The 13445-nt window shown below is 43.8% G+C and overlaps 2 protein-coding genes across 2 annotated transcripts; one reads left to right on the plus strand and one right to left on the minus strand.

The window, feature by feature from the left end:
* Positions 1-4712: 4712 nt before the first annotated feature.
* Positions 4713-6451, plus strand: LOC311327961 (uncharacterized protein; the record flags this gene model as incomplete). Its single annotated transcript, XM_084461072.1, has 2 exons — positions 4713-4896; positions 5115-6451. 2 exons carry the CDS (start codon positions 4713-4715, stop codon positions 6113-6115), a joined length of 1185 nt encoding a protein of 394 aa, XP_084317198.1. The 3' UTR covers positions 6116-6451.
* A 2442-nt stretch (positions 6452-8893) lies between these two features.
* nupr1b (nuclear protein 1b) lies at positions 8894-10793 on the minus strand. The gene is made up of 3 exons (XM_084460962.1): positions 10566-10793; positions 9760-9897; positions 8894-9347 (listed from the first exon to the last, which is right to left on the minus strand). The coding sequence occupies exons 1-2, from the start codon at positions 10660-10662 to the stop codon at positions 9770-9772; spliced, it is 225 nt and encodes a 74-aa protein (XP_084317088.1). The 5' UTR covers positions 10663-10793; the 3' UTR covers positions 8894-9347; positions 9760-9769.
* Between the last annotated feature and the right edge of the window lie 2652 nt (positions 10794-13445).

The raw sequence follows: 13445 nt of genomic DNA on the forward strand, positions 1-13445 counted from the left end.
GGACTGGGTAGCACTGGGGTTTGAAGCCATTGCTAAACGTGGGTGCTTTTTTGCTGTGTGGGTTTGGGCTTAATGACTGCTTACTATAGCAGTGAGGGCGATTTAACTGAAATATATGGAAACAAGAGAAAATTGGTTAATTTATCTCACATCAATTTAATCACTAGGTTATGACTTGTGCTTTGACTAGTTCATTACCAGTAAAGGTAAACTCAGCAGTCAAAATTTACCCATTTATTAGCATGCAATAATATATACAGCATATTCATTTTTTACGCACATGAATTTTGGCGGTGTGATCTGTTCGGGGGGCCCCCTGCCTTCCACGCATGTGGAAAGCGGCAATCTAGATGTTCCCCCCCTCTGGGCCGCTTGGCCCAGAGTGCCGGAAGAGGGAACGGCATCTAGCCCCCTGCCTCTATGACGATCAGAGTGGGCCGCGATCGGGAAGACGCTCGGAGGTAACTCAGCCCACTAAGACCGTCAAAGAGAGCCACAGGGGGACTGCTGTACATTATAGTCCCTGGCCTCCACGGGCCAGCGCTTCGTGGAGTCCGAAGGAGATACAGCCTAGTGTCTCTGCCTCCATGGTGACCGGAGGGACCGCTGGATGGACCTTCGGAGATGTTTCGGCCCACGATCACCACGGAGCGCCACAGAGACTAAGCTAGTGAAGTTCCCCGGCTTCCACTAGCCGACGCATAGTGGAACACCAGAAGAAAGCAGCAATACCCCCGGAACAGAGAGCAATGACGACAACAGAGACGACATCGACAGAACACAGGCGGAGCAGGGGAGGCGAGCGCGCAGATACGAGCGATCAGCAGTAATGCAAGAGCGGACACGAGAGCAGAGAACGCAGAAGCAGCGAGCGCGCAGATACGAGCGATCAGCAGTAATGCAAGAGCGGACGCAAGAGCAGAGAACGCGGAAGCAGCGAGCGCGCAGATACGAGCGATCAGCAGTAATGGCAGAGCGGACGCAGAGCAGAGAACGCGGAAGCAGCGAGCGCGCAGATACGAGCGATCAGCAGTAATGGCAAGAGCGAACAATGACGTGTTTTGACGGCTTAAATACATGCGCTCTGGCGGGCTGAACCAATGCTGTGACAGCTGACAGTCAGCTGGTGGGTTGCGTCATACGGGGTGTGACTGATTAGCCTCTGACGATTAGCCCGGCGTTGACATCCGTGCCTCGCCTGAAGTACATCGGAGACTTAAATATTGAAAAAAATATATTTATATACTGAAAAATATTTGGCATATATTGTTAAATAGGTAGCCTACACACTATGGCGAAGAATTTGATCCAAAATCGAAAAAAAAACACATTTTTGATTTCATTGTGTCTTTAAGTTCAAGTTCAAGTTTTTTTTTTTATACCTGCATAGCGCATTAGCACACTAGCAGGAACCTCTTGTGTAAGTGAACTACTGAATGTCGCGCTAAAACACAGACTGTTACAGTCTACATGTCTGTAGACAAGCCTACATTTTTATGCACGTTGCACGCCACGCACAGACATGCCCCCCTCAGTGTCTCTCAGACACACACACAAATACGCAGCCCATCCATCATAGAAATACACACGTCTTGACACACCCACCAAAAAGCAGTAGCACATGTTCAAATAACTCTAAAATATTCGGCTAATTTTAATCCAGAGTGACAACATGCATGAAATCATCCACCTACCTGGTCCTAGTGGTTGTGGTGAAGCTCTCTCCTGTACATTATGCATTTATAGAATAGGCTATTAATAACAACCAAATTGTCTGCAAATGTAATGTAGAAAAAAGCTCTGGAAAATTTCAGTCCAGCCAAAATTTCCACAATGAAACACATTTGATACAACCTAAGCTACAATCTCCTTCTTTGTTCTCCTCCTTCTGAAGCTCTCCTGTAGTAGGAAGGTAAGAAATGCGCTGATTGTGCTCTTGTGCTGTTCATCTCTCTCCCTCTCCCTCTCTCTCTCTCTCTCTCTCTCTCTCTCTCTCCGTCTCTCTCTCTCTCCCTCTCTCTCTCTCTCTCTCTCTCTCTCTCCGTCTCCCGCTCGCTGCATGAGTGAGAGGAGCGGGAGGAGCCGGGGGGGGAGGCAAAGTTATATCAGAGGGTGGTATGGCGTGTGTGTGTGTGTGTGTGTGTGTGTGTGTGTGTGTGTGTGTGTGTGTGTGTGTGTGGGGGGGGGTGGGGAGGGGGGTAGCATAGGCACCTGCAAGATGCTTCCCTTTTTTGCTCCCTTGCACCATCTTATTTGTCTAGTCTCGGTTGAGGTGACCAGCATATAGGGTGCTTTTAACACCCTCACTCGAGAGGGGCAGTCTTAACGTCCGAACACTGCGACAAGACGGACTTCTAGGCTTGTGCTAGTGATATTTTAAACTGCAACAGTAGAGTCTACCTTCATATTTTCACCTTTTTTGTGCATATTTAGTTAAAATTACCTCAAATCATCACTATGAAGCGGCATGCTGTGGGGTGTTCACACAATTGCTTTCACTCTAGATTGATGCAAAGTGTCGATCACATAGAGAATTGCATGAGAAAAACAATGGTCCAAGAGGAACCAGGGAAGACATTTTGAATCACATCTTTTTCAGGAGATCTGTGAATTGTTGGAAATGCATAAAAACCTGGGCTGAGTTTCCCAGAGGCATCAGGCACAGAACACACCCCTTATGAAGCTCTGTTTGGGCACCAGATTGTCCTTCCTGATGGGGCGGCTGTAGCTCAGTTGGTAGAGCGGGTCGTTCAGTGATCGAAGGGTCAGCGGTTCGAATCCCAGCTCCGACTGTCCACATGTCGAAGTGTCCTTGAGCAAGACACCTAACTCCAAATTGCTCCCAATGAGCAGGTTAGCACCTTGCATGGCAGCTACCGCCATTGGTGTGTGAATGGGTGAATGAGAGGCCATTGTAAAGCGCTTTGAGTGCCGCTAAGGTGGAAAAGCGCTATATAAGTGCCGTCCATTTACCATTTCTGTCTGTCCGTCCGTCCACCCATCCCCCCCTGGCAGGGGTCAGGGGTCGGACGCCTGCCTCTGTAGAGCTTTCAGTAACTCAGCACTGATGAGCTGCATGGCCAGCTGGGTGAAGCCATTTCTTCGAACACCTTGGCAGTGAGTTGGTTTGGCTGTGGCACTACATCAAACACTGACTCACCTTTCACTGCAATGGAACCATCTGTGCTCCACATCTCCAGGTAGGAGAGCATCGTTTGCAGGTCTTTGTTAAGGTCCAATATGTTCCCTGAGATTTTGAGGATTCTCTCAAATGGCTCCATCATAACGGCGTAGATTATCCCCATGGCCCTGCTCTGCAGAGTGGCTCTTTAATGTCAAACCTGACTGACCTGATAGGGTCATTGTCTGAGGGCCAGTCAGAAAGGAAGGAGGCAACATCGGTTGTAGCTGCTCCCAATGAGCAGGTTAGCACCTTGCATGGCAGCTACCGCCATTGGTGTGTGAGTGTGTGTGTGAATGGGTGAATGAGAGGCCATTGTAAAGCGCTTTGAGTGCCGCTAAGGTGGAAAAGCGCTATATAAGTGCAGTCCATTTACCATTTACATCTTCCCAATGGTAGAAAAGAACCAGTGTTGCAGAACATGATGTTGATGCGATGGCCATTGTATGTTACCAGATGGTTCTTCTGACCTAGTAGGTAAGGTCTACCTTTTAGGAACATTTCCTACATGTCAGGTGTCCCAGCGACTATTTCAGTATACTGTGATGTCCTGTGTAGCTATACTTTGTATATCTACCTCTTTTCTGTACCTTGCTGCTATAAAAATCCAAATTCCCCACCCTGGGGAATAATAGAAGCTATCCTATACTCCTATTATTACTCTGCATTACTATTACTACTGCTGCCATGTCAAGGAACCAAAACCTAAGGACTTCACTTGTTAGATCTGTGAGCTGATAATTAAGATGCATCCTACCAAAATCCACCACGGTTTAATATGATTTAGCCTACCATATTTTTACCCTGATACTGATACATTGTGATACTTCGTGGTAACTACAATCACCAAGAAATTCACCATGTTTTGCTCCGTTTTGCCCTGGTACATCAATGGTAATTCATGGTAACAATGATGAGCCAATATTACTATGATCTCAACCATGGTACAACCCTACTTATGCATGGTCTGTACTTTTGAATTCTTGAATACAGTATACGGTCCCAATTGCATGGGAGTAGGCTAATTAAAGTCAGTATATTTCATAACAGCCTACAGTAGATCAGCTGTCAACTAGAATACATGCATGATTCCCAAAAGACGCTCCCAACCTGATTGACGCAACGTTTAGACCTACTAGGCTACGTTGCTGGAAGTCCCGCGATAGATGTTTTTCAAACCGGCAGAATATTTGCTACCTATTTTTTGGCTTGACACCGCCGTAGCTGTAGGCGGCCCCGTCTAGCCACAACCGAAAATAACGTGCGCTCAGTTCGCCATTTTGAAGACGGCAAATAATTAAAATATATTTTTCTGCCCCGGTCTCACCGAATTTTATAATTCTGCTCACGTCCACTAAAATGACTTCCGGTTTGCAGTTACAATCTGCCGGATTCAACGCAGCAACCTGTTTACTCTATTCCATGTATTACGGTATCCTAGGTAGCTAAGGTCACATGACAAGGAAGTGCAGTAGGTGTTTACAAAACAAGCAGCCCTGCTACTGATTTTGTTATATTTTTGTTTGTGAAAATGACAAAACTACAGCTTTTGAATTCCTATCTCACTGAGCGTTTAATGGTAGCTGTTGGTGAGATTTTGGAGGTGGTCGAGGGGACTGTGTTGGAATACGAGGAGGAAACCGCTCGAACACGGAAAGAAAATGAGCTTTTAAAACGACGATTGCGTGAAATTGGACTCGGAGCTGAGTGGACAGGTGAGACGAGATATATGTCTTTCATTTGAATTTAATTTCTGAAATCTGCACACGGCTTAAACTTTTGTTTATTTATCCTAGACCTGCTCAATAGGAGAAGCTTGCCTCTCACTGACTTTAACCTTATTCTCAAGCTACCCTCTTCATTTTCATCTAGGTGAGGACGTCCTCGCCGTTAATGCGATCTAACATTCCCTAAACACTGTCTGTCTACCTAGGTTCCACCAGACCTGTACCTCTGGCCTCTGGGACGGTGTCTCCCGCTGGCCAACACCAATGGACTTCCAACCACAGACAAGAACCAGAATCCACTTTTAACCAACCGGACAATACTGACCAGAATAAAGACCCTACCACACTCAACCAGGGGACCACAGACTGCACCCAGTGGAAGGGTATCTTCCAATCGACAGGTGCGGTGTCCACACATGCCGATACACAAGAGACCACCCTATTAGGACCTGCAGGGACTTCTCTGTGTGTGAAAAAAGACTCGGATCCTTGCTTGATAGAGGGTCTCTTGGACACATGTGCAGTGGACAGAGGAGCTGCCGATGTTGGTCTCGACGGCATCAAACCAGAACCTCTTGACACTAGTATTGACTCTGGCTCTGCTGAAGTAGGGGCCCCTGGACTAGAGACAGCCACAGCGTTGACGATATACACCGTCTCAGACACCAGCACTGATCTGGAGTCAGGGGATGCAGAAGCCAGATATGTAGCCACTCACCTTGGCACTGACCCTGCGTCAGCTAGCTCAACCCAAGAGGCCATTTTCCAACACATCGACAGCAGTGGGAGACTGACTGGGCCGGATTTAGACCTTTTCGTTACTTCCCAGGTGAAGCCAAAATCAATGAGCAACAAAGGGCACAGATCGCACCCGTGTCCACAATGTGGCAAGAGCTTCAGCCACGTGTCACGGCTGAAGATACACCTTCGCATTCACACGGGGGAGAAGCCGTTTGTGTGCGGCCTGTGTGGAAAGCGCTTCAATAACGACGGCACGCTGCGTAACCACCGTCGTGTCCATACCGAGTTGCGACTCTACGATTGCCCGATATGCGGCATGAGTTTCAAGGATGCGTACACGTGCAGGAAGCACCAGCGGGTTCATAATGGAATGCGTCCGCACGTATGTGCCGTTTGTGGAAAAACTTTTACTACGTCCGGAAATTTGTCCAAACACCTCAACACCCATGAATTTCACATTGGGTGAGGGTTAGGTCTATGACTTATGAGCTGTCTGTATGATCTTAGCTATTTTGAGTGCATGGAAGGGATGTGTGGACTAATTCCTATAAAGCTTTTGGGGTTTCTTCCTGATTGTGCCGGAAAAAGAGCCAATGCTCCCGGGGCATTGAAAACGGAGAGCACAGCGCCATCTGGTGGTTTGCAGGAGTCATAGCATGCAGTCAAAAGGTGCAGTCGTTGTGCTAAAACGTTCAAAACTTTTCCAGTATGTCGATGACGTTTGAAGCAGCACCAGGCTTCAGACGTCATCGGTCACACGGTCATCGTCGTTTGACACGAGCTCCGGCGCATTGGTTCGGTACAGTGCCTTTCACATTGGCGACTAGCTCCGACCGCCCCAGAATCGAATGTCCCATCCCTAGTCACTAGCCTGACTGAGTGTGTGTATGTGTGTTTTACAGTGAGAGAGTGTGGACGTTTGTGTGCACATTTGTGTAGTGTTAGTGTGTGTGATGGGCCTATATTAAGAAGCCCCTTTTGTTAACAATCCACCCACCTACTTTAATGATTTGGTTTTAATGATAATGTTAATTGATTAATTGTTAATTGATCTGTTTGCTTGCGAACTGTTCGTGTTCCACACAACCAGCAGTAGTTTATAGTACCATGTGCAACAGCTCTCAAAAACAAACGTAGATTACAGGTATAGCATTCTAAGATGATCAACTTAGGGACACAAATTGAGGATAATTGACATGGCTTGTCAGAGGTATGCTAGTGTTCAAGGATGTTTGTCATATACATGTACAATGTACAAGGTGCAGTATATGTAACTGTGTACAATGAAATTCTCCTCACATAGACAAAACAAATCACTTTCAGTAGTCGGTGCATAGAAGTAAATTCAATTGACTCAAGTTTTTTCATCATGAAGTGTCATTATTTTGTTTTTGGACATGTCCAACTGTCACTGCAGTTATATGGGGGGAAAAGTCATGATGTATGGAATAGAATCACATGAATCGAGAATCGTGATGCAGATTTCCAGACCTGTTATATTCACTGGCTCTTGGTCCCACCTTGGCCCGTCAATTAAAAAACTCCTAAAATGTCCTTGCCTACAAGCCATGCTTTATTAAACCTTATAGGTTTCATAACCTATATATAGTGTGCATGTGCGCTCCAAAGGGCAAACCTTCCTTCCAAATCGAGATTCTACATTAGTCCCGCCCACTGAAATTGTTTGAGATAGGACCCGGGAAATGGGACCCTTCGTTTTTTGCAACAGCGCCACCCAGTGAGTGGAAGTAGGAATTGCAGCCATGGAGCCGTGAGAAATAGGACCCGAGAAATAGGACCCTTCATTTTTTTCAACAGTTTACCAATTCTTTTGTCATTTGGCCCATCCTTTTTCAAGTTTTAATCAGTTTTGAGATGACTGAAGCATGGATTCAGATTCGAACTATGAGGGAGTTTTATCAACATTTCAGAAATAAATAGTAACAATTAATATTAAAATGGCAACAATAAAAAAAAAAAAATACACACACAAACACAATCATTGCATATTAACAATGAGCATTTTAATAATAATAATGGTGTCAATTTGAGTGTCAAGTGGCAGAAGATTCCGCTGAAGTTGAGGTCCCGAGACATCAGCTAGTCCTCCACGTTCTCCTGTGCCCACTTGTGCTCCACAATCTCCAGGGCGTCCCACTCACTGACACACACACACACACACACACACACACACACATACAAACACACACACACACAGACAGACACACAGACACATCACCAGGGCCTCCCACTCACTCTGACAGACAGATGCACACACAGACAGACAGACAGACAGACAGATGCACACATAGACAGACAGACAGACAGACAGATGCACACATAGATAGACAGACAGACAGACAGACAGACAGACAGACAGACAGACAGACGCACACACAGACAGACAGACAGACAGACAGACAGATGCACACATAGACAGACAGACAGACAGATGCACACATAGACAGACAGACAGACAGACGCACACACAGACAGACAGACAGACAGACAGATGCACGCAGACAGACCCACTCACGCACACATACAGACATCTTTTGTCACAAATCTGGATGATTACATATATGACAACTAGCAATACATATAGCATGGAGGTATATAGGCTGTAGTGGACTCTAATTCCCAGAATGCCTGCGGTGCGGCCCTATTTCCCGGGTCCTATTTCCCGGGTCCTATTTCTCGGGTCCTATTTCTCAGGTCTTATTTATCGGGCCTATTTCCCGGGTCCTATTTCCCGGGTCCTATTTCGGCGGCAGCTGGATACTATTGACGGTTCTGGCTAAAGCGATTGGCCAGAGCCATATAAGGGGCGGAGCAAAGACACAGGCCAGCTAGTGACAACAGTCATAAATACTGGAATAACAACAGTCAGGTGACCGGTAGGGATGAGTCATTGAAGTAGGACATTCTTAGGACGATATGGCTTAGTGAAACAATCTGATATCAGGTTTTAATTAGTTTTAACAATGTGAATAAAATCAATGAATGCATCTTTAAATAGTTTTGTTTTATCTGTGTCATAGGAATGCATCAATGGGCAGTTTCATTGGGGTTCATTCATTTTGGGCAACGGTTGACAGCATAATCCTTTAATTCTTTCAAGTGCTTTCAAATCCAATTGACAACATTATAACTTGAAACAAGTCAGTCGTTGCCATTGGTTTATTTATAAATTGCAGACAATGCATTAAGTCTCATGAACAAAAAACTCAACCGAACCAGGAACTCTGAATAAAAAAAACTTTTATTTTCATCAATGCATTTTGGGAAAGATACTGTTGATTTCAAAAACCTTCTTCCACTTTGAAAACAATTAAGTGACAAGTGTCCAATAAGTCCAATAAGACTTAAATCTACACCACTTGGATAGTCACTACTCCCACCACCACAGCCCTGTTAGAGTAGGTCTACAAGACCACCAACGATGGACTACATCACCATCTCAGGTGAGGGTCTACGTCATAGGTAGACACCTGCTGCATGGGGACCACACAGACCTAACATTTGCTTCTTTTGGAAGGGCCGAATGACCACCCGCGCAAAAGTTACAGTCGTCAAAACAGCGGCAATATGTGGCCCTTTTGCCCATTTCCACCCAGATAACTGGAGTTCTGTCTGCCGTGTCTTTCTGTCGTCAAGGCGGCCACGGTCGGTTGCCAGGGTTAGCCGTCCGATTTGCCCTGGAATAGAGAACATTTTTCTTCGTTAGACTTGTGCACTATTTAACTACTGTGATAGGATACTTAAACGTCATACGTGAAGAGTATACTAAACATAAATCCTACGAGTGATCTACCTGAGACATTTGAGTGAAAAAATGATCAATCAATGCAAAAAATAAGAATTAATGAAAACAATCAAGCAGCAAACAAGCTGAATACATAGCCTAAGTGTGTATGCTGGAATATGTAGAGAGTGGGTCGTATGCCCACCTCCCTTGTTCTCTGTAAAGCGCATTGTGTTGCCTCTGGGTATGAAATGCACTATACAAATAAAGCTTTGATTGATTGATTGATTGATTGATTGATTGATTGATGTTTGTAGGAGCAAGTTGTTTTGGGAGCAGCAGCCAATGGGAGAGCGTTCCTGTACCTCCACTGTCTCACTCCTTGTGGTTCTTCTCCATATTCTGCAGCTTCTCTATGATCTTGCGCTCATGGCCGCCAGGGTTGGGCCGGTTGGTGTTGTCACTGGCTTCCTTCTTTGTCCTCCCCTTGCGAGTAGCGCCACCTGTAAATACACGTTGAAAAAGTGGATATTAGGTGACAACAAAGGGGGACCTACACATGTGTCACAGTGAGTCGCCATGTGACTGTGCGACACGTTGAGATGTCATGAAACTTGAGCTCAACTGCTAGAGGGATCAATGGTGATAATATTTCACTGTAGCACATGTAGCCTCTTTCAACCAGCATAAGACATCCATGTTTAATTGTGTATAATAATCTTTCCCATAGGCTATAATGTTTGTTGTTCTGTTGATAGGCTGCTTAACTCTCAAGTGCATAATAAAAGCTGGAGTCATATTGTTATTAACATATATGGATAGCTGTGGAATTATTGTGACAATAAATGACAAAGAAATAACCTGTAGCTTTCACTAATATTACCTAACAATAACAATAACAATAACAATGCAATTGGCGCTGCTGTCCGAGGCATTAGAATTCTGTTTTGGAAGCGAAACGGGAACAAAATGTTTCGGCAAACCCATCATTTAACTAAAAAGCCTTTTTAGTCTTTTTAGTTTTAGATTTATTTCTAAATTGAAAGAAAAACGTTGTTGTTTTTTGAGTTCCCGTGTACAGTCGAGTCAAGTTGAGCTGTGACTCCTATTCAAAGTACCATTCAGATAGGCCATTACACACAACCCAAACTTTACTAGTATTACATCTTACTTGTGTATTTGTCCGACAGGTTATAATATTCATATTCGTCGTAGTATTGGTTTTCAAAGGTGGTTGGCTCCAGATTTTTCACGTCCACAAAACTCATGGTTATTCTTCTGGACAAAGATGCCTATAGGAAAAAAATGTCTAATACAAGGATACAACAGTCTTAAACTCTTCAAGTGATATAAAAATAAAAGGCAGTAGAAAGTTTTCTGTGTCTTCTGTTGACTCTCTGTTGAGGTTCTGTGTTTTTCTGTGTTTTCTGTGTGTATTTTATAGTTGCTTGGCTCCGCCTCCGTCTCCTCCCTCCAGTCCTTGGACTCGAACCACCCCAAATATTGCATCAGTTTCTGTAAATATTTCACCACCGGACTATGACAACCTGCACATAAATGTCTAGGTCACCCATGGGCCATATCTGCATATTTTTATCAGTTGCCCTCACTGACTTTTCTTTCATACTGAAAGTGAATGAATTAAAACATCCAAACAATTGTTTTGTCTCTTTTTTTGGCTTTGGCTCCAAATGTTTTATTTGTTTTTGTTTATTTATGTATTTGGGGAAAAGAAAAATGTACATTACTGCATTATTGTTTTAGTGATAGCTGTGTTTGCTGTTGCCGACTCTTAAATTATCTTTTTCTTCAGCATGTGTGACACCTTCTATTGCCATCACTGCATCCTGCCCTAGATAATACATTCAACTGACATAAAATGTTCTATAAATGTGAGACTGTATGATAAATGTGGGGAGTGTATGATAATGGGTTTGAATTATGTATAGCACTGTACATACAAAAAATTTCCTGTAAAGGACAATAAAGAATCCATCCATCTATTGTATATTGTGTGTTCTCTCATTTTTCATGGGATACCAGACAAAGGCCCAAGTATCAAAAAGCTGAATCAATTAAAATGTGTTTATTTTGTAATCCAAGCCAGTTTCTCAGTTAATGAAACACTTATCCCTATCCATTACCATCCCCTCTATCAGAAACTTAGATTAGATTACGGATGTTTTCAACCGACCTTATCAACACCTGTGACTCATGGCACACACATCACGTTCACACATGGGTTCACACTGACCCAATTTAATGTGCCTCTTTCAGAATTGACCTCTCTGTCTATCAGCACCCCCTAAAACAAGTCCAAAGGGATGTGAATGTCAGCACATAGTACCACACTTGAACCAACTTTAGATGGCAACACAAAATCAATCAGGTGTTTGCAATGGCTCAGTTTGAGTTGGGTTCGAGTGATTTTATTTAGCGATTGAGTTTGATCTAAGTTTGGTAAATGCATTTCACATCTGTATATGTGAATGAGTATGTTACCTTATACTGTGGGTAGAGTCCATTGCACCTAAATCACTGATTCTGTAGTTTCTAGATGTGTTTGTCTGAACATTGACAAGTGAAGTGACTGGTGAAGAGATACAAAGACTTGATTCAAGGCGATGAGTAAAACGTCCCGTGACTGCTCTTTAATTCTGGAATATTCCAGTAAACTCCTTGGTTACATGACCTCATTGTTTGTGACTTCACGCAGGCATACTTGGAAAAGTACACGTTCTAGGCGTACTTTACTCTCCCCCCCCCTCCCTCCTTCATAAACACAGTTGAACTGGCCATAAACTGTAGTCAGGGAGGGGCATAATGTGCCATGTGTGCTGGGAAAACCTCTCCTTTTCCCAACTCTCTTCTCTTTTGTCGTCCACGATTCACGTTTTTGTCCATATCTCTGTCTTTGTTCCATTGTTACCCATCTCCTCACTACTGGCTCATTCTTTAGATACTTTCCTTTACTCACAACTTACATTACAGTAATTTAGCTGACGCTTTTATCCAGAGACAACAATTGCATTTAACGTAGGAAAAGCCAATGTACTACTACTTGCAAGTGCATCTCCTTTCTAAAACAAGGGACTAAGAGCATAGTGTTGAAGGCAAAGTGCAAGAATAGCAATCTAAAATACAATAGGTTTTAATAGGGAAGAGGGACTTCATGTTCTTTTACAGGACTTGTTTTTGCCAATCTCCCCAGCTCCACCCTCTGTTCATTTTTGGCCTGCCTCTTAGTCATGTGGGAGATCTGTAAAGATACAAATGTACCCATTATGCTCGAACGTGCACATGTAAAATACACATAACCACACGAGGTCTGCAGGACGTAATCCAACACTATCTCTGTCTGCTCCTCTTTGACCTTCTCCATGTCACAGTCAAATATTAACTTAGTATCTCCTCACCGATTGGACCACTTTCTCACGCTACAATCCCCACACACCTATAAGGATATGAGATCAGTGAGATATGCTTTGAGAGTAATATCCATCTACGCCTTCACCATTTGATGGATGTTGTTCAACACGGTTTTAGTAGTGACATAACAGCATCACATCGATACTGTAATGTGGGCTACTGATGTTAGACACAACCACACTGCCCTCACACACACACACACACACACACACACACACACACACACACACACACACACACACACACACACACACACACACACACACACACACTCTCTCTCTCTCTCATACTGTAATGTGCATCCTACAAAATTGTGCTATTTTACATTATTATACTGCTATTTTGCATTATTATGCTGCCTGGAAGTTGGAACATATATTCATGCATTTATATATATATATTTATATATACTACATTATCAAACATCTTGACTGCAACATAGGTCTAAATAAATAAGACATGATTTTAAACGATGAAAATACTTGTGCATTTTAACCAACAATTTCATACCTACAAAAATGTGTAAACGTTTCAACAAACTTGCAGCATTTGCTGCTTTGAAAACGCGTTGGGAAAAACACGTTTCGTGTAAGGTACGATATGTCCCTTATGACTCTCTGTA

This window comes from Borostomias antarcticus (assembly GCF_949987555.1).
Source record: "Borostomias antarcticus genome assembly, chromosome: 35".
Lineage (NCBI taxonomy): Eukaryota > Metazoa > Chordata > Actinopteri > Stomiiformes > Stomiidae > Borostomias > Borostomias antarcticus.